Source organism: Pleurodeles waltl, chromosome 9, assembly GCF_031143425.1.
Source record: "Pleurodeles waltl isolate 20211129_DDA chromosome 9, aPleWal1.hap1.20221129, whole genome shotgun sequence".
Classification (NCBI taxonomy): domain Eukaryota; kingdom Metazoa; phylum Chordata; class Amphibia; order Caudata; family Salamandridae; genus Pleurodeles; species Pleurodeles waltl.
Genome location: NC_090448.1, coordinates 1085651379 through 1085670183, shown reverse-complemented (window position 1 = coordinate 1085670183; position 18805 = coordinate 1085651379). Strand labels below are relative to the sequence as shown.

At 43.9% G+C, this 18805-nt stretch overlaps 1 protein-coding gene across 1 annotated transcript in view; it reads right to left on the bottom strand.

Annotated features, from left to right (window-relative positions):
- Positions 1-18805, bottom strand: part of TYRO3 (TYRO3 protein tyrosine kinase) — a 364403-nt gene that overhangs the window by 31204 nt on the left and 314394 nt on the right. Inside the window, exon 17 of the mRNA XM_069208762.1 lies at positions 14252-14411. Within this exon, the coding sequence (XP_069064863.1) occupies positions 14252-14411 (160 nt within the window). The remainder of the gene's footprint in view (positions 1-14251; positions 14412-18805) is intronic.

Sequence of the window (18805 nt, the reverse complement as noted above, 5' to 3'; positions counted from 1 at the left end):
TTCAGCAATCAGCATACAGTCGTGGTTCTCTGGCTAGAATCTCCCTCTAACGTGTAAGGGACAGGGAAGTGTTTTTATAATACACCAGCTGATGTTCTGAGAAAATGTCCCTACGTAAGGATGTGTGTTTTCTATGAATGTCAGAGACAAAACTCTACACCACGTTCACCGACAACCTATCTTACGGCAGCCTTGGAAGAAGCACAGAGTGAGCAAGAATGTCTTGTTTGAGAACAGAGTGCTGGCCTAGGCAAAAACAGTTAGAGAGAAAAAAAAAAACAGGACCATAAAAGTGGCTATTGTAATAATAATAAAGCAAAGCCGAATAATATATATCTAGGTTTAAGTGCACAGCGGCAGGCCTAGTATGTTAAAATAATGTGCATGGAGCTATAACTAAAGTGGCTACACAACAATACTTACAGTGGGCTTTAGACAGCCCACTTGTTCACTACTGGTTGACTTTATAGTCAATTTCATTTGCTTGATTCTTATTCGTTGACTTTCTTCCCTCTTCCTGTGTTTTTCCCTCACATGGAGCAGTTTATTTACCACCCATCTATGTGAATTACTTACATTCTTCCCTTGCTCACATTCAGGGAACTACTTTTTTCTTTCAGCGCATCACAGAAGTGCATGTGTTTTTATCACACTTTCCCTCACATGCTGCCTCCTGCCCTTAAATGACACCCTCACATGCTCTGTGTTGCTCCCTACCCCACCCTCAACTGGTTAATTTTGTTTTTTATTTTTTAAATGCTCCTGCCTTAACCTCCTCTTCAGTGACTTCACACAAACCTCTCCTCCACTACCGCACCCCCTACCCGTTGCATTTTAAAAAATATATATATATATATATAAACAACAAAAGGCATGTCCAGAAGCAGCAATTCCTTGTCTGGCTGCTCCTCTTTCTAAATGTGCTTACAATAAATGTTTTAATCTTACTGCTCCAAGACTGGCATCTGCAATCCTGGAAAGGCAACAAAAATTTTTTTTAAATGAGGTCTTTGTTGTGACGTGCGCGCGCATCCCATTCAAATCAACACGTGTTTTTCCTTTCTTTTTTTTCCTGATGCTGCACAGTAGCGCAGGAAAACATTTCCTTCTTAAACCGCTGAACAGCAATGGCAAAAACCGTCAGAGGATGCTACTGGAAATAAGTGACATAGCTTTACTAGTAAGATACTAATGGGTGGTGCATTTATTGGAGCTATAAAGCTGGCTTCACAGACCATGACAGCCCAGCACTGGTCTTCATGAGCAGATGCTCGTGCCTGCTGCACATCCCCGTTTATAGGGTCCCACTTCACCATACCTGACCTTCGAGGAGACATTCTGAGGCGGAACTGACCCATCAGGCTAAAGCTGCGTTTATTCCAGCAATGCGTATAGCATTATTTGGATCAAGCAGCAGTGGGCGCAGCCACGTGGGTGCTGTTTGCTGGCAGTTGTTTGCTTCTGCTTTGGCAGCAGGCCTTGCTTCTGTCACAGTGTATTTTGCATTCACCCTTTAACGCCTCTGGCTTCCTCCCCCCCCCTCATTATGTAGCAGCTAATGTGTCCTCTCCAGGGTGTGGCCTCGACCCTGATGGGCGGACAGGCCACCTGCCAAACTCTAAATCACCTCAGAAGGTTTTATCCTATTTTTTTCATCATATTTTTTGCCTGATTTCCATAGTTTGATAGCACTGCTTTTACTTTGGCTCTTCGATCTAACCCAGAGCCCTTGCTTGGGCTCCAACTAAGGTTGTCTGTGTTCCCTCAGAACGTTAGCCTCTCCTATGCACCTGGGCTTTAGTGACAGGCTGAAGTCTGGATTGTCCCAGATTCCAGAGTGTGTAGCTATGCTACTAGACTTCTCCCTCAACACACTGCTTTCGCTTTAGAATGACCCCTCACCAGCTAACTAACCCCAGACATAGTGCTCTGTGTAAAATGTACTCCACTCCATAAAACACTGCGCCCCCAACAACCATCACTTCGACCATAAATGACTCCAATTTAGATGGGATTTATTTCCAACCATCACCAATTTTCCCCAAATTAAATTTGTGCAAGCATGTCATTTTTAGGAGGATATCTGAAGTTTGACCAGCTAGGGGTAAACAACAGGTTTCAGTTTTGTGTAGAGACTACAAATTTAGCTAGGGTTACATAATAAGTCACAAATGGTGTGAAGCGTTAAACTCCATTTTTATGTCTCACCTAACAACAGTTTTAGCAGTTTGTCGTTAAAGACCTGTTGTGAATTATACCAACCCTTAGAAATGGCCTTCGCGCATCCCACAGCTCATCACTGCCAATCTCATTTGCTTACTTTTTTCCATTGGCTTTCCTTCCTTTTTTGTGGTTGTCTCTCTCCTGGAGCATAGCTTCTTCACAATTCCTTCGATTGGATAACTTCTATCGTTCCACGCCTGAAAAACACTTTCTTTTTCTCCAACGACCTGTGAGTGCATTTTTTTTGCTCTCCCCCTTAAGTGGTGCTTCTCCCTCACATCCTGGTCCCCCGTGCTGCCTGTGTTGACCCCCAATCCTTTCCCAGCTCCTCAAGAAAATCACAGCAACAGATATATTGTCACTGAGGACTGACTCAAGAGCAGACTATCTAGTTTATTGTATCTCCTGTGTTTCACCTGCTGCATGAAAGCCCAGGTCTTGGTACACAAAGGTAGTATTTGTGGCAGTGAGGGCCTGGTGGACTGCTGCCTGCACCTCAGCTGTAGACGTCTCTTCTCTCAGAGCCCCACAGCACTGAGGCAAGAGCCCTAGGCTGCTGCAGAGCACCAACTTGTCTGAGAATTTGTTCCTCTTTTCAACTGTGTGGAAAGTAAAGTAGGCCTTGCAGGAGTTTCCCTTTGAATTCAAACACATCCTTATTCGCACCTTGACAACTCTTATGTTCTTGCAAGAATCATGAACAAGTTACCAATAATACGTTTAAGCTGGAGCACATACAGTGGGGCCTTTTTTAACCCTGTTCAGAGTGTTCCTGAACAAAAAGTATTTGATAAATAAACCAAGGTCTTGAAGAACTGAACATTTTGAATTCAATGTTCTGTGTTAATGCGCCTTAAGATATGTGTTTGGTGTTCCACCAGAATTTAGAAATGAGTTTCCTTTGAGCTTTCTTTTCCTTTTTTTAAACAATGCTTTACAGCAAGCACTGACAAAGCCAATGCATTTTAACGGTGACATATATAAGCTTTGCCCATGGTTATTTAATAAATTGAATTATCTGGAAAGCACCTGCATTTTGGGTATGCCTGTCGTATAAACACTGGGAGATAGAGACAAAGGGGAAGGCAGATAGTATGAAGAGGTAGGTGGAGAAAAAAACATATACTATTATTGATGGATGGGGCACTCTGAGTCTTTTTTTATGTTTTTAATCAAAATAACCAGTTCACAAATGGTTCATGTACAGTTGTCAGTATAAGTGCTACAGAACTGCACCGAGTATGCAGCATGCATACGAAGGAAAACATGATGCCTTAAAAAATTACTTTATTGAAATGTGATCACAGACAATGGTCTGCAGGCCATCATCTACGTGATGACATCCAATCATAGTGAGTCGTAATTTGTGACATACTTTATTACAAATCATGAGGAAGGTCAGATTTCGTCCCACTAAATCTGGATTTTTAAGAACCGACCAATTAGTATTTACATCTGGTCTTAAAAAATCCTTACTGGTCCCAAAACTACTAATCACAATTTGCGAGCAGTATTTTAAGATCAGAACTGTGTTTTGTTTGATGTCAGCTGACAGTCTGAGACGTGCTGTGACACTATTCATCAGATGATCCCTTTAAACTCAGTTTCTCCAGCCAGCACACAAAGCTGCTTCCGACAGCAAGAACCTAATTCTCATTGTTATCTTAGCAAACTTAAGAAAACTGTATTTTTTTTGTTAATCAGAACAGCATGTATCTGCTACGTCCCCCACACATTTCAGACTAAACTGAGGCAATAATGCAATTTTTGCTATGCAAAAGGAGCAATCCACAGCCATTTCCACGAATCAAGGGAACTTTCTGCGAAAGCCAAGTGGGCGTTGTTAAGAGGGCGTTTTTAGAGGGATTTAAATGTCATCTTTTTGCTGCATCCTGTATGCGTCCCGCTCTCTTTAAATTTCTTTATTACTCTACACAGGAATAGACTGATTAACTTGCATTTCATCATCGCTTGGGCAACTGGACTGGGGTATGTATGTAGTCTGTGCCCCCTGTGCCCCACTCTTGGTCTGGTGGTGTGGGTTTATCTGGGGCCCTATTATACATAGGGCGTACTTTCTCTATTTGCACCCGGTGCACCTGAAAACAGGTGCGCCGGGCACAAAGAGAGAAAGTGCACCCTATTACATATAATGTGCTGCCCCGCAGGGCAGCCGTGAACTCGCGCTGACCAGAGGGCAGTGCATTCATGTGACAAACGGAGCAGCTGCTTTAAAGCCGCTCTGTGTTTCACTGGGCAGTCGGCAATCAGAGTGCACTTGGGAGGGGGATTAGAGATCCCTTTGCAGGCGGGTGCAGAGAGTGCCTCTGACGCATAACATCATGCTACTATAGATTGGACGCATCAAAAAATGAGTTTTTGTTTATGTAGCTAGATTTTGGTAATGTAGTGATTTTTTTCGTGTAAGCGCCTCATGCATTATAAATAATTATTGAATGATGATATTATTATTACCAGTTAATTGTTGGTTGGATATTTTAACCCCAAATCACTTCTTTGTGCACGATTTATGTGGACTTCGTTAGGTGATTTTTATAATGTTATTCCATAAGTTTAAGTCATAGACTTGGCAGACACAACATGGTTTAAATGTCTCAGTCAGTAAGTCATCTTTACGTGCAATGCGAGATCTGATGAACTCATTGAGATGATTGTGTAATGCTATTTTTGCAACACTCAGTGCTGCAAGGAGGAGGGTAACCCCAGAACCCAGACTACTGAAAAATGCTTCCAAAACAAAATGGGAGTTATTGTATTGTATGATGAACCTGCGGGGAACAAGACTGTGAGACTGTTTGTTCTACATTATTAAACAATTCTATATATACATCCACCCATCTACCCATCTTTCTATCAATCGTTGCATCTTTAATAAAAGGATACTGCAATTACAGTGAGTATCACTCATCCTCCATGAGTTAAGAGAGCAGTTTCATGTCCAACAGAATATCCAACAGAATAGTCGCATGAGTCCAGTTCGATGCAACAAGCACATTTGTACATTAATGGTATTTCGTTTTGAGGCCTAGTGTACAGTCATGAGGAGAAGTGCCATAATTCAGTCTTGATAGCAGTGGTGAATACGTTACAAGTGTTAGGTCTTCCGTGGGCATAAAGGTTTTTATATTCTTGAATTGGAATTGAGTGAGATAATAGTTTATGTGAGCCTGTAGGTTGAGGCATCTGTTCAGAACAAAGCAAAGAGATTTAGGGGCGCATTACAACATTGGCGGTAAGTGCTGCCTTCCGCCGCGGCGACGGCTGCCAAAAGACCGTTTCCGCGGCTAACATTCGCCCGCAAAATTATGACCACAACCAGATTTCCGCCACTAGAAGGGCGGAAATCCGGCTGTGGCCATACTTGCGGACGGTGTTAAGGTGGCGCTGCTACCACCAGCAGCGCCACGCCAGTAGACCGCCGCCAGCCATATTATGTCAAATAATATGGCCTGGTGGTGTTCTACTGGCGGGCGTTGCTGGCGGTAGCAGCGCCCCTTCCCGTCCCCTGCCGGAAGACCCCCTGGATGCAGGTAGGTCGGGTTTCCGACAGGGAAGGGGCGGGGGATGTTGTGTGTGTATGTGGGTGTGTGCATGAATGCAAATGTGTGTGTAGTGATGTTTGCGTGTGTGTGTGTGCATGTGTGAGAATGCGTGTCTGAATGGAAATGTGAATGCATGTATGCGTGTCAGTATGAATGTGTATATGGATGTGTGCGTGAATGAATGGATGCATGCATGCATGTATGTATGCGTGTATGCCTGTGTGTGTGTGGTGTGTGCCTGTGGGTGTGCGTGTATGGGGAGGGCAGTATTGGAAGGGGGAGCGTAACGGAGGGGGGTGGGGCAGTCTGGGGAGTGTTGGGGGGGTGGGTGCTGCCGATGGTACAGTAGTGGCTGCCAGGCTGGAGATTGTTATCTCCGGCCCAGCAGTATATTGGCGGGTTGGCTTCAGCCAACCCACCAATGTCATGATGTGGTGGTATGTACTGTTAGCCTGTTGGCGGTACTACTGCTACATTTACACCGACCGCTGGGGTCATGATGACCCCCTTAGTGTTTTGAACAATCAGAGGGTAGTGATCTAGAATAATACGACTGTTGAGCCAATGTTGCACATGATGTTCCATTTTGGGAGAGCCAATAGCAAGACCATAGTTTTGAGAGGCTTCAAATTTAGTTGCTGGAGAGTCATCGAAGGCTGAACTTCTTAGACTGTGAAGGCTACTGTTAAAAAGTGATTTGGTGAAGTATTGTCATGTAGAGTTGTTTGCATGGAAATTATATGTGTGTTTTTTCAGTAATGAGGTCAGGGGCCTCAAGTACAAGATTAAGAGTGTTTGGCATGTAATTAAACCTTGTGGCACCCATTGGTTTAGTATGACTTGGTCTTGCGAATAGATTTAATTGGCGATGCTTATCTTGACTGTGAAGGTGTGGAGCCTCTCAACCTGCACAGGTGTCTCAAGGAAACCTTTGGACAGTAACCCATTGGGCAGGCTGGAACGTTTGATCTTGGTTCAAATAACCCACTTATGAAAAAAAGAAGACAAGGGTCAGAAATCAAGATTCATAAATCAACAACAGGAGGTAACCAGGCAGGAGCAGAGGGAAAGAAGAGCAGTTTGGCAAATTAGAGAGCACAGAAATCTACTGGACACACGTAAAAGAAGCGTGATGGAAGAGGGTAGGCAGCAGTGCACACAGTGACAGTTACAGGACCAAAGCCCCTATCCAAGATCATAGATTCACAGATGAACATAACTATAATATTGGGTGTTGTTCCAAGGAAGCCGGATGAACACACTGACAACACAGGCAACTGCAGAGGGCATAATCAAAGTAAACAAAAGTGTTCATTAGCCTGCGACTTTGGCGGAGTTGTGGGGGGCATAAGTCACTTCAACTATTGTTAACTAAACTCCTACACAAATGCTGACCCAAAGGCGTTGAATTTACACACCAGAATAGAATTAACAAAGTTAGAAGGAAAAAAATCCGCTTTTTGCAGTGTGCTATTCTCTTGTGACCATTTATTCAGCACTACGTAAACTAACGTATCAATTACTTTTATACGTGGCCTGCTTTAATCCATGCTGCTGCTGAAAAAGCCACCTTCGTGTCTGCCATGCTGGCACCATACATTTATGGTTTTATCCGTCCCTGCGGTCATAATTTTACAAGTCACACGAAATTTTAGAGGTCAAGAATACACTGTAGGTTGACACAACATGAACGGGAATGGTAATATAGATTTCAGGATATCTCTTGAGGATCAAAAGGCACAGCACTCTTCCTATGGGATATTTCTTACATAAGGAACAAATGCTGTCCTTGCACCCCAGGGCTTACAAAGCACTATTTGAAAAGGAAATGAAACATATGCGATATTAGTTTTGCAGGTGAGGCACCAAGGGGATGAATGCGTGGGACGCTGAGACACTGCAGCGTTTCTAATGATTTTCTGCCACGAGGCGTGTGGCGGCCATATTGCTAAGTGAATCCCTACAGGCCCACTGCAGCTCGCGGCGAGTTTCCTAATGGCGGTCTTCGACACTGTAGTGGATATTAGGTACGGTACTGAAGCTGGGAAAGGCAGGAAAATTAAAGGTTAGCAGCCTGCAAAATATATCTGCAGATGTCCCCGAGAAGGGTCATGATTTGAGAGACCATTTTACAAGAGCCAAAACGAATAAGGAGTGAGTGCCAAATCAGAAGGATCAGTAAGGTATACATGCCAACATTTTAGAACAGGAAAGTGGGAGATTTTGAAAAAAGAAACCGCAGAAGGGAGGTGTATTTTCCCTATTGACTTTTATTGAAGCAAAGGCAATTTCTGGCGGGAGACACCTAAAATAAAGCGATTTTTGGCTCCAAAAATCGGGAGTCTCCTGCCTGAATCGGGTCTGTTGGCATGTATGGTAGGGGAGAAGCTGAAGGGGACTGTAAACCAGCGTGACATTCACTACACAGAACGGGACTCGAGAAAATACGTGGGTCTTCTGCTTTTGAGGTGCTGCAAAAAAACAAACTCGAGATACAGAAAAAACATCTGAGGTTTGGACCACTATTAATTAACGCAGGGAGCTTCTAGCCTTGTCCCACTTAGAGGATCACCTTAACTTTAGATCCTTAATCTTTTCAAAGAACAGAATAAACGAAAAAGCACAGAATTTTGAAGGGGGTACCAGAGGCCCTAAAGGACAGGCAATGGATAGCGGGTGCCACTCACGCCATCCCCAAGAGAGCGGGGATGGCCAGATTACAATGGCCCGGATTCTCTCACACAACAGCAGTTTTCAGTTGCACCCTCTACCCACATGTGCTCAGATCGAGTTCAGCACGAAGGAAGTAGTTGTGTTTTTTTTTATTCATAAAACCTTCAGTGTGAAACAGAGAAATTAACCTGATAAAATTGTGCATACAACCCTAGAGTAAACTGGGATGTGCACAATATTAACAATTGAAGTTGATATTTAATTATACATTAGTAAAGGGTAACTATTATTATGATGCCTAGAGCCTGTGACCAAAAACTGCCCCCTAAACGTAGGCCTCGCATTCAAGTAGTGATGTTTCTAGGCAGGCTAATCCACCAAAGTATTAATGAATATAACATAATACTTATTTGCAAAGTTTACACATGAGCAGTATGCCAGGGACTTGTGACTAGTACCTTGCCCTAATACTGTAGTACTGGGACCACAGAAATGTTCCTAGCCTAAATATATTGATGAAGATAATTAACTAACTTAGCTAACTTTCAAATACAAAAAAAGTAGTAATTCCAAAGGAGTCGCCAGTCAGAGCAGAGACAGGACACGTAATATTTGAGCATCGGGCCCAATTATTTTTACATCATTAAAAAATAAAATTTGCATTGAGTTTTATAGTGGAAAACAGGGTATTTTTGCAGCCAAATTTGTGCATTTAACATTACTGATGACACCACCAGGTATACGCATCTATATAACGTGTATGCAATGCATACATTCTTGTTTTGTGACGGCAACATGTCACTGCAGTCTACTCTTTACATAGCTGACAAAGTTTCCCATTGCTTATGTGTGACATTTTTATAATTTCAATGTAATTATGAATGACATTTCAACGACTATGAGAGTCACTTTCTCATGAGCAAAATCTAGCAATGAAGACGAGGGAACCATTTCAATATCAGAAATTACACCCATTTGAGCAATGAGAAACTCTAAGATCTTAAAATTGCTACAGAGCACCAACCAGTTTGTGTGGTGCGCGGTGCTATAACCAGACAAATTGTACTGAGCACGAGTGGATTTGCATGGCACGTGACCCACCCACCCCCGACCCAGTTACACTACACTGAAGTGTGCTAACTCTTTGCTACTGAGAGTGAGCAGAGACAGACTGCGTGACTGCACGGTTCAGCACAGGTCTCAGAGTACAGGGGCAAAGCGGGCAGCTCAGAATGAAGCAAATTTTATAGCAGCCATACACTTTAGCAAGTGCAACTATATACGGGGCTCTGAGAGCTTCTTTCGGAGGCCAGCAAGCGAGGTGGCGGCATGGCAATTGGCAGGCCCCGCCCTGGCTGTATTGAGTCGCCGGGGACAGACCAGCTCCCGTGGCAATTGTGGCTGAGTCCTAAGCTCTTGGCTGCTTAGCACACTACACACACTGTCTCAGCTGCCGACGCTGGGGTCGGGCCTTTCGGTGGCAGGATACCGTCTGCAGACATGCGGTGCTGCCAGTGTCATTCATTGCCACACGGTGGGCCAGTGGGTGTCGCCAGCAGCTTTGAGCAAGCTGGTCCGTGGCGGGTTGGGTCCGTTGCAGGAATCGCCATGATTGTATCATGATACTGCTGCTGCGGTGCGAGCGGAATGTCAAGCTGCACTGCCATCTGCCCTTGAGCTGCAGTGTGCAGAAGCAGCCCAAAATTTTATAAGAATTGCAGCTGTGGCCCATCCAATCCTGCTACCTCCTGCAGCATGCTTGAGCAGGCGGGCCGTGGCAGCAGGTCTTATAAATGCCAAGTAAATGCCACGCTGGTGTCGGGTACATAGTGTTACACTGTAGCACAGCGCAGGCTGAGCTGTAGCAGCTGAGCACGAGCCCCAAGCCTGCCAGGAGCAGTAAGCACTGCGCGCTGCCACTGCAGCTGTATGGTCCATTACTATAGCAGCCTCTGGCGCTTGACAGCTGAGACGCTACAATGCGTGACATTGCATTTCAGTGCAGTGATGCGGACCACCACACTGAAATGCACTAGTTTAGTGCCTGATGCGTGGTACTTGGCAGGGCTGTATTTATAATTGGCGGAGTGTACTAGTAACAAGAGAACAAAAAACAAAACAGAACCATTTGAGTAATAAGTTAAAACTGACAGCTCATAGTCTGTCCTCGGTTGATGTTCAGGCTGGTATTGGTATCTGAGCACTATGCCTACCTGCAATTGGTAATGTGGGAACGGTTAGGTCTAATCACGGTATGTATCTGGGGTATGGGCAGGTGTCTCCCTCTGTTGCGTTAGCCCATCACACTCAGAAGGTACTAGTCCTTGGGTTCAACAAAGCTAGTTACAAACTCCAACCATTGAGCTACTGAAGTTTGCGTGCACATGGCTCTAGACTATTGTGTAGGCAAAGTCACCCCTCAACTCTCCACTTCTTCAAGTCTCCACTTCTTTCCTACACGTACCATGGGGTGGACCATCTGGGGACCTTCAGTATAATGCTATGTCCCTGTAAGCTATACTCACCGCCAAATCTAGAAATCTATTACCATCTCTTTAATTTCTGCCTAACATACAGACTGAGCACGCAAATTCCCACCGTGTGTAGCAATCGTCTGTCAGTATTTTCTCCAACTCAGATGTCGCCCAAAGCTAGAAATGAGTAGTTGCTGGACAACTCCACACCATGCGAGTAATGTCGGCATCAACAAGAGCAGGTCTGGGGCAGCTCATGTTGTCGCCATGCATCATAGCATTCAGCCTGTATGCTGTGAGGCATGTCGTATGTAAATAAGTTAACTGTGTTCACTTAAAATGTGCATTCCTGGTACCTTTGTATTTTCAGGAGCTTGTTCCCATTCTTTTCCATCAAATTGCCTACCTACTATGTCCTCCCACCTTGTCTGTAAGGTTAGCAAGTCATTCAACATGACGTATAGTAGCGTCTTGTAGAGCTGGAAACCAAACAATGATCATGACTATTAGTGAGCATAACTTGCAGCACGTCATTTGTGGGTGGCTCTAGGTCTGGTTCCCCCAGAAGTTGATGTAAGGCTAGCACTCAAGGAATGGAAATGAAATATCTTCACGTTTATGCTTGTAAAATTACTTGAAGTATACAGAAGAATAAAAAAAAATAAACAGACCTTAAGGAAATAGAATATTTTTTAGGATGAATCATTATTTTTAAATTCATATTGAGGAGTACAAACATTTAGGGAACTAAAAAGGTTGGCTGGGAGAATTGAGGAGCTTCAAAAAAAGAAAAGTGCCTTGTACATCACTGGTAATTAAACAATAGTCTGGCCATGTACGAAGGTGTAGGAAAGCTCCACTGGCAAGCACACAGATTATAAAATGTGGTACATGGCCCCTGTGCATACACAAACATGGGTACCATGCACAGAATGCAACTATGCTCCCAATTAACAAAACAAGCATTAGCCAAGTCAGCAGGCCTGCTTTGACATTCTGATGCTTGAAAACAGAGACATCCAGAAATGCTGTTTGCATGAGTTTACCACATTAAATTCGGACCATTGGATTTGCTGTTGCTTGTCTTATTTCTGATAGCGTGCACACAAATGCCCACATCACCCTTTCTCTTACACACACTACTACTACTACTACCACCAAACACTTCCCATACTTAAAATAAAATGTTGTGGTGGTAATACTGTAGGTGGTATCAGTGGTGATGGTGGTAGTAATGGGGCTGGTACTAAAGGTGGTGATATCACTGGTGATGACGGCATTGGTGGTATTAAAGCTTGTACTAATTGAGATAATGGTGCTTGCTGTAATGAAGGTAGTGCTAGTGGTAACAGTGATGGGGACCACAGTGGAAGTAGTGGTGGAATTAGTAATTGCAACACCGATTATGGTAGTGTGGGGATGATAATGGATGTGGTGCGCGTGGTAATAGTGGTGTTAAGGAGCTATGTTGTCAAGATCTCAAAACTGTATGTACTGGAACTCTATAACCCCCTGCAAACTGACCATGCAGGTGGCTGCCAAGCACTGTACATACAAAATGAGAGGCCAAGTAAGCAGTTGTGGCTTGCGGGGCGTGGAAGGGGCAGCGCATGGAGGGGGGAATAAACATCAAATTATTAAATAAATAAATAAATGAAACCTCTTACCTGTACGCTGCGTGCTGCTCAGTCCCTCCGTCTCCTCTGCTTTGTCGCTGGCGCTGCAGGCACGGACTCCCAGCCTGCCCTGCGGCCAATCCTGACGCTGCTCAGAACAGCGTCAGGATTGGCTGGGAGCGCCCAGCCAGGGTGCTCCGAGGCAGACTGGGAGCCTGTGCAGGTTCTCTCCAAGCCAGTAACTGTGATCCTGGCCTGGAGAGAGCCTATTGTGCATGTGTGTTTGGCTGGCCCGTGGCGACTTGCCAAACATACATGCGCACTGAGGGGGGAGTGCACTCATTGCTCCTCACCGCCGTGGCCCTACCCCTTTACCAGAAAACAATAATAAACTGGTAAAGGTTTTGTAGCTGCCGCTGCTGGCGGGAGAGCAACACTCCTCCGCCCTAACGGAGAACGCGTACAGCATAATCCAAGACTGCCATAAGCATAAGCCAAGATCTCATGAGACTTCAGGACGACCATTGTGGGGCTAGGCCATCACAGTGTGTAAACAGAAAAAAGCAATGAGGTGGACATCTTAATGGCAAAAGCATTAAAAAAAGGCTGCTGCAGTTAAAAAAAAAAAAAAAAAAAAAAGGGTTGCTCATGAACTTAGGTGACTGATAGTCATGGCTGAAGTGGGCCGACCGATACAAGCCACTTGCTGAAGCACATTGACTCAAAACCTACTTTCTGTGCATTAGAAAAATACATCTTGAAGACAGTCGCTCTGTGAAGCCAGACTCAATCAAGACAAAGCCAACAGGTCTGGCTTGGGAAAATTGCTGAACATCATTTTTATTTTGTATTGCAGGCATAAGCCACAAAAATACAGGAGGGGAATACTGGGTGAAGGGGAGAATCGTTCTGATCACAGAAGTGAAGGAAGAGAGGTTATTCTAAGATGCATGACCAGGGGAACTGGGATTGGGATGGGCAGTGACCCAGGCCCACAGCCTTTCACAGGCAACTGCCATATTGGAAAGGACCTCAGGATTGGTGACAGAAATACAGCAGGTCACAGAAGCTAGAAAGATAGATTTTTATGGACAAACAAGAGTCTTTGATACAAAACCTGTCATTTTTCCACAAATTAGGTGGTATTGTTGGCAAAATTAATGATGTTTTGGAGACAAAGGGCCTGATTTAGAAACTGGTTGACGAGTTACTCCGTCACCGTTACTCCATCACAACCGTAACGAACATCCCATCCGCCGAAATCTAAATCCCATTATAGCCTGTAGGATTTAGATTTCAGCGGACGGGATATCCATAACTGTTGTGCCAGAGTAGCTCGTCCACCAATATCTAAATCAGGCCCAAGTTCTTTTCTTTGTAATCAAAATAAGGAAATATTTTAACACAAGCAAAATACATTTTGGGATAAAAATTATTATTATTTTTTTTTTCTCATGTCACATATTAATCCTGCACACCAGACACTGTGAAGTCTAAGAGGCAATTTACTAAACTTTTTCAGAAAAAGCAACCCTTTGCACAAAAGATTTCTCGAGTAACTTCATTCAGTATTTGGTGAGATGGACCCATAAAAATGAACAATAACATTCTACATTTTCAAAGCTCATCGCAGTTCTGTTCCGATGTGAGGAACGCTTTAAGCAGGCCTAGTGAAATGTGCCTCTTGGCAGCCAGTACTCACCACATCACTATATACGGTGTAAACATTGTCTGCTAGGCTTTCCAAGGCGAGCCACTTCACAGGCAGCTTCGAAGCGCTGCCCTGCCGGTAATAGTCCCCGGTGTAGATTTTCTTGGAGAGGCCAAAGTCCGCAACACACACACACATGTTCTCGTTCAGCCTATGGAAACAAACGATCATGAAAACTATTACATGGAAGCATGATATCTTAAGACAGATAGTGGTTACAAGCCAGCCCGTTTGACGCTATACCTGTCTCTCTCGACATTCGTGTAGCAGCGAGGGACCCCTGTCCATTTGTGGCAGTGGCAGCCTGCTGTGGCCTTTTATGAGACACCTCCATGAATGCTGGGCTATTTCAGCCATTAAGGTCTAGAATGCAAAGTGCTGTAGGGCTAAAAGGACAAGAGTACTAGAAGCTGTGCCACATGACACAGAGCTATGCTGCTGCTACTAAGTATAGACCTTGAGGTCTCCATCTTACGTCCCCCCTTGGTTTCCTAAAATGACTATGCTTGGCTCCCTTTTTCTTTAAAGTGTATTTGTAGAATGTGTCTCCACTAAAACTGTAAAGGTACGCCCCTTCTTACCCTGCCCTCTGCAAGCACAATATACATATTTTCTAATTATTCCTTATCTATACTTCATACAGTCATTTGTTTCTCATAATTGTTTTTACAACATAATAGTCTTAGTTCAATTTCCTTCAATCACCCAAAAAATACACATTTAGCATAAAACCAACAATGGTGTGTACATCACGTTACATCAAAGAACATAACTATCACACTCTTTATTTAAGATGATCATTTGGATTCATTCCAATACCTCTAATCCAGTTTGACCAGAGAGGTCCCGAAAAGATGACAAAGCTGACAATTATTCAGTGCATGTCTTGTTTTAAATAATACTCATTCCATTAAAGACTATCTGCTCATGTCATGTCCCTCTAGTCCAGTGGTCTTCAAATTGTTTACAATTTCATCAGCCCCCCCCACCCCCCCAGTAACGAGCATTTTTTTAAAAATAAGTCCTTCCATAAAAATGGCAGCTCGAAACATATTTCCCAAATCAGCACCTATCGGTAGCTATCGTTATGGTGCAAAACCGAGAGGTGAAGTGGGCTTGGGTGTTAGAAAACAGCTGGATGGAATATGTAGAACGCTGGGTTTAACTATAGGAAATCTCAATTTGCAGATAGGATTTTGAAATGGTGAACTCCGCGTATGAATAGAAAATAAAGCCAGGGAACATGATATGCAGTATTTAAAGGGGAAGCCATCTGTTCTATTCAATTTATGCTAAATTTAGGGTAAAACGAGGAGTGGTTCCCCTTTGTGGACGAATTACCAAACCCCACGCTTAGATGTGAGATATTAAGATTAAGAACTGGTCTACATCCGTGCCATAGCAACAGTAAGGTAAAAATAGCAACGATGGATACACATGGAAAATGCACTTGTGGATTAAAGGTAAAGTGAGACCGCCTGCTCACTCTCAAAGACTCTCTGAAGTTCCAGACACTGCGGAAAGTAATTTTGAAGCCAATTTTCTCAAATACGGTATCCGTGAACGTAAACAAGCTGTGGCGCTTTTAACTGACATGCAATATCTGAATGTGACATGTTTCTATATATATGTTATGATGAATAGTTTTAACATTGCTTTATGGTGTTTAAAAACTAAGGTCCAAATATTTTTTTTGTCTACCTGACTGATGCCTCAGCTTCATGGAAAGGGGGTTCTATTGAAACATGCTTGCCCCTACACTCACTATTAGGGCACCGAATGTGTATCACAGCCTCAGTTACCACAATATCAGGGCTGCAGCACAAGCATCTGCGGCAGGGGGCGCCCACTCATTCAGGGGCTTGTCAACGCTTGAGGCGGCCCCTATTCAGTCGAAGGCCGAGGAGCACCGGTGAACATGCAAGACTGGGGGTGCCCCTCTTGACATTCTGCAGGAGGGCTTTTATTTTTCATCATGCCTTTGCATGATGTGAAATACAGAACGATTCATGCCTTAAACGACCTTGTGCCCTATTTACAACCAGGTCCCTTGCTGGTGATACTTATAATGCAGTTCAAATCACCCTAGCTGCCTGTGCCTTCTCCGGGGAGCTCGCTTGTTGTAATAGAGAGGGCAGAACTGTGTGACTACACACCCTGGTGGGGGGCATCCCGGAGTACATAGAGACCTTTCCACAAGGCATCCTGTTTGTGAAAACATGCACCACCACGTGAGGGTTGCACTTCTAGCATATCCCCTTGCCTGTGTGCACGCTTCAGCGATGACAACAGATTCCTTCAAATGCATCCGGGCCTGCCTCCATATGAATAAGGCAACATTCTCTTTTGAATGCGTGACCAATCCTCCAGAGTGTGTGAATTCATTGTTAACCGCGGTGTCCTAGGCACCCTTCTGTAAAACAGACCACAGCTCCTCCTTCAAGGTAAACAATCTGGAAGTCCAGTTTCGCTGGGTTCAGTTTTGTTCACCAGGCCCTGGAAATGACAACATTTACTATTTTTATAGCCCAATAGGAACTGTTTTAAGCTCATTACAGGTAAGTCCCCCAGACCTGGACATAGTAGTCCAGACGAGGCTAAGCTGGCTAGATGTTTGCTAATACCAACCTCCTGTTCTTTGCTGATGGTGCTTCTTCATGTTTAATCAACCTTGGTCTTTCCACAGCCTTGTCATACTACGCGTCTCACTACAGGTCATCGGATACAGCTCTGTGTCCTTCAATGTGTCACTTAGCATCATGGACTGCTTTCCAGTGCTCGATTCCTAAACCAATACATGAGCTGCACTGAACCTCAGCTGCCACCTTCCAAGGCGGCTCTTCAACTTGTTTCAAAGTGGCCACTACTTAGGAAGTGGCAAAACTTACCTTTAGGATCCCATCCTGGAGAATTATTTAAACAAAAAGGTCACTGACCAGGAGGTTAATTCAGGTGGCTCTCAACTTGCTGCACCTCCTTCAGAGTGTACCAAATGTACCAGGACATTGTGCAGACCACAACTCACCCCATTTTACAAGCACACCCTCTTAGGCAATCTGCACCGCATCTTTAGTCTCAACACGTAGCCCCAAGATTTACTAGTGATGCAAGGAAGTTTGACCATACATCACCAACACTTCTGAAACTCAAATGGCTCCCACTCAAAGTCCGCTCTTTCAGAGGTGCCTGCATTATATTCAAGTCTCTAATGGGAAACGACACCCATCATCTGAAAGGCAAACACAGACACTTCTAGAGCGAAACAATATGCAGCGACAAAGCCTTTACCCGAGTCTTTCTTTTCTTTTCATAGTTTCGACCGCTGGATAACTCCCAGATCCTCCGAACGTCCAAGGCTGGAATATGGAACTTACTTTCTTTTGCTCTTAACCTGCTTCTACTTAACTAAAATCTCACACACTTGCACCTTTTAATTATTTCATGACTGTTCTTGATTGTAAATCTGTGATTAGATCACGACTATTTACTCCACGTAAAGTAGTCTAGCATCCTCTTGGATTAGGTCTGTGCTACAGAGAAATACAATGAATGAAATAAATACAAACTTCCCAAACCTCTTCACTTCCCAAACCTCTTCTGCTTGGGACACAGTCCTATGTCACATAAGGACCAAACGGAGAACTTCAGATGCCCTTTTGAGAGAGGTTATCATAAAACACCATGCCCAAAAAAGTAAATGTTTCAAGGTTTCAGGAAAAAAGACAGGCCAGAGGTTGAGTGGAAGTGCCAGGTTTCTCCCCAACTCCCGTTTCTCCAGTTTGAGAAGAAAACGAAAGGAAAAGAACAGGCCCAGGAAGAGGTCATGGGGAACATGGCAGCCAGCGCGTAGAAAGATGCTGCAACATTTGAAAGTTTTTCTGTTCCAGGTCGCTTTTAGGGGATGTTTTGAGGCTATTTCCGGCCTTGTGAATTTTTAACCGAGGCCGAATATCAGCATTGACCTATGCATGTCAAGCTCATATAGCCTGCCCACAATTTGTATGATTATTTCTATTTTGCATGTTTGTTTAGAGCACATTCAAAACTTAGTTGTCTAAGTGCTTGCAATCGACGCCACAGTCTTGCAGAATAAAACATTTTTGCAGACATAAAACAGTTCTAAAAAAATAGTAAAATCACGTACTGGACACAATAAAAATGAATAACTCCTAAAAACACAATCTTTTGGGCACCTCCCTGTTTTCTGCATCCTAGTATGATGGTGGCGGGACATGGAGTACCATGAAGTGTAGTAGCCTCATTAAATCATGCATTAATCAGAGCACTTCCAGTCATCGCTGCCTTGTTGTCTCAGTCCGTGCTCATAATGGAAAGAGTGAAACGACAAGTCCCAGACTGCATAGTGTTGCTGACTAAAAAAAAATAAAAAAATCAATATTGGCTGATGTTATTGTGGACTAGTGTGCCAGGTGGCGTGTGACAGTGTTCCCAAAATGTTTAAGTTTAGAAACTTGTGCAGACAACGGTTAACGTATGTCTGAAAAAATAAACATTTAAATGGATCAAAGTGAATGCTATTTTTAT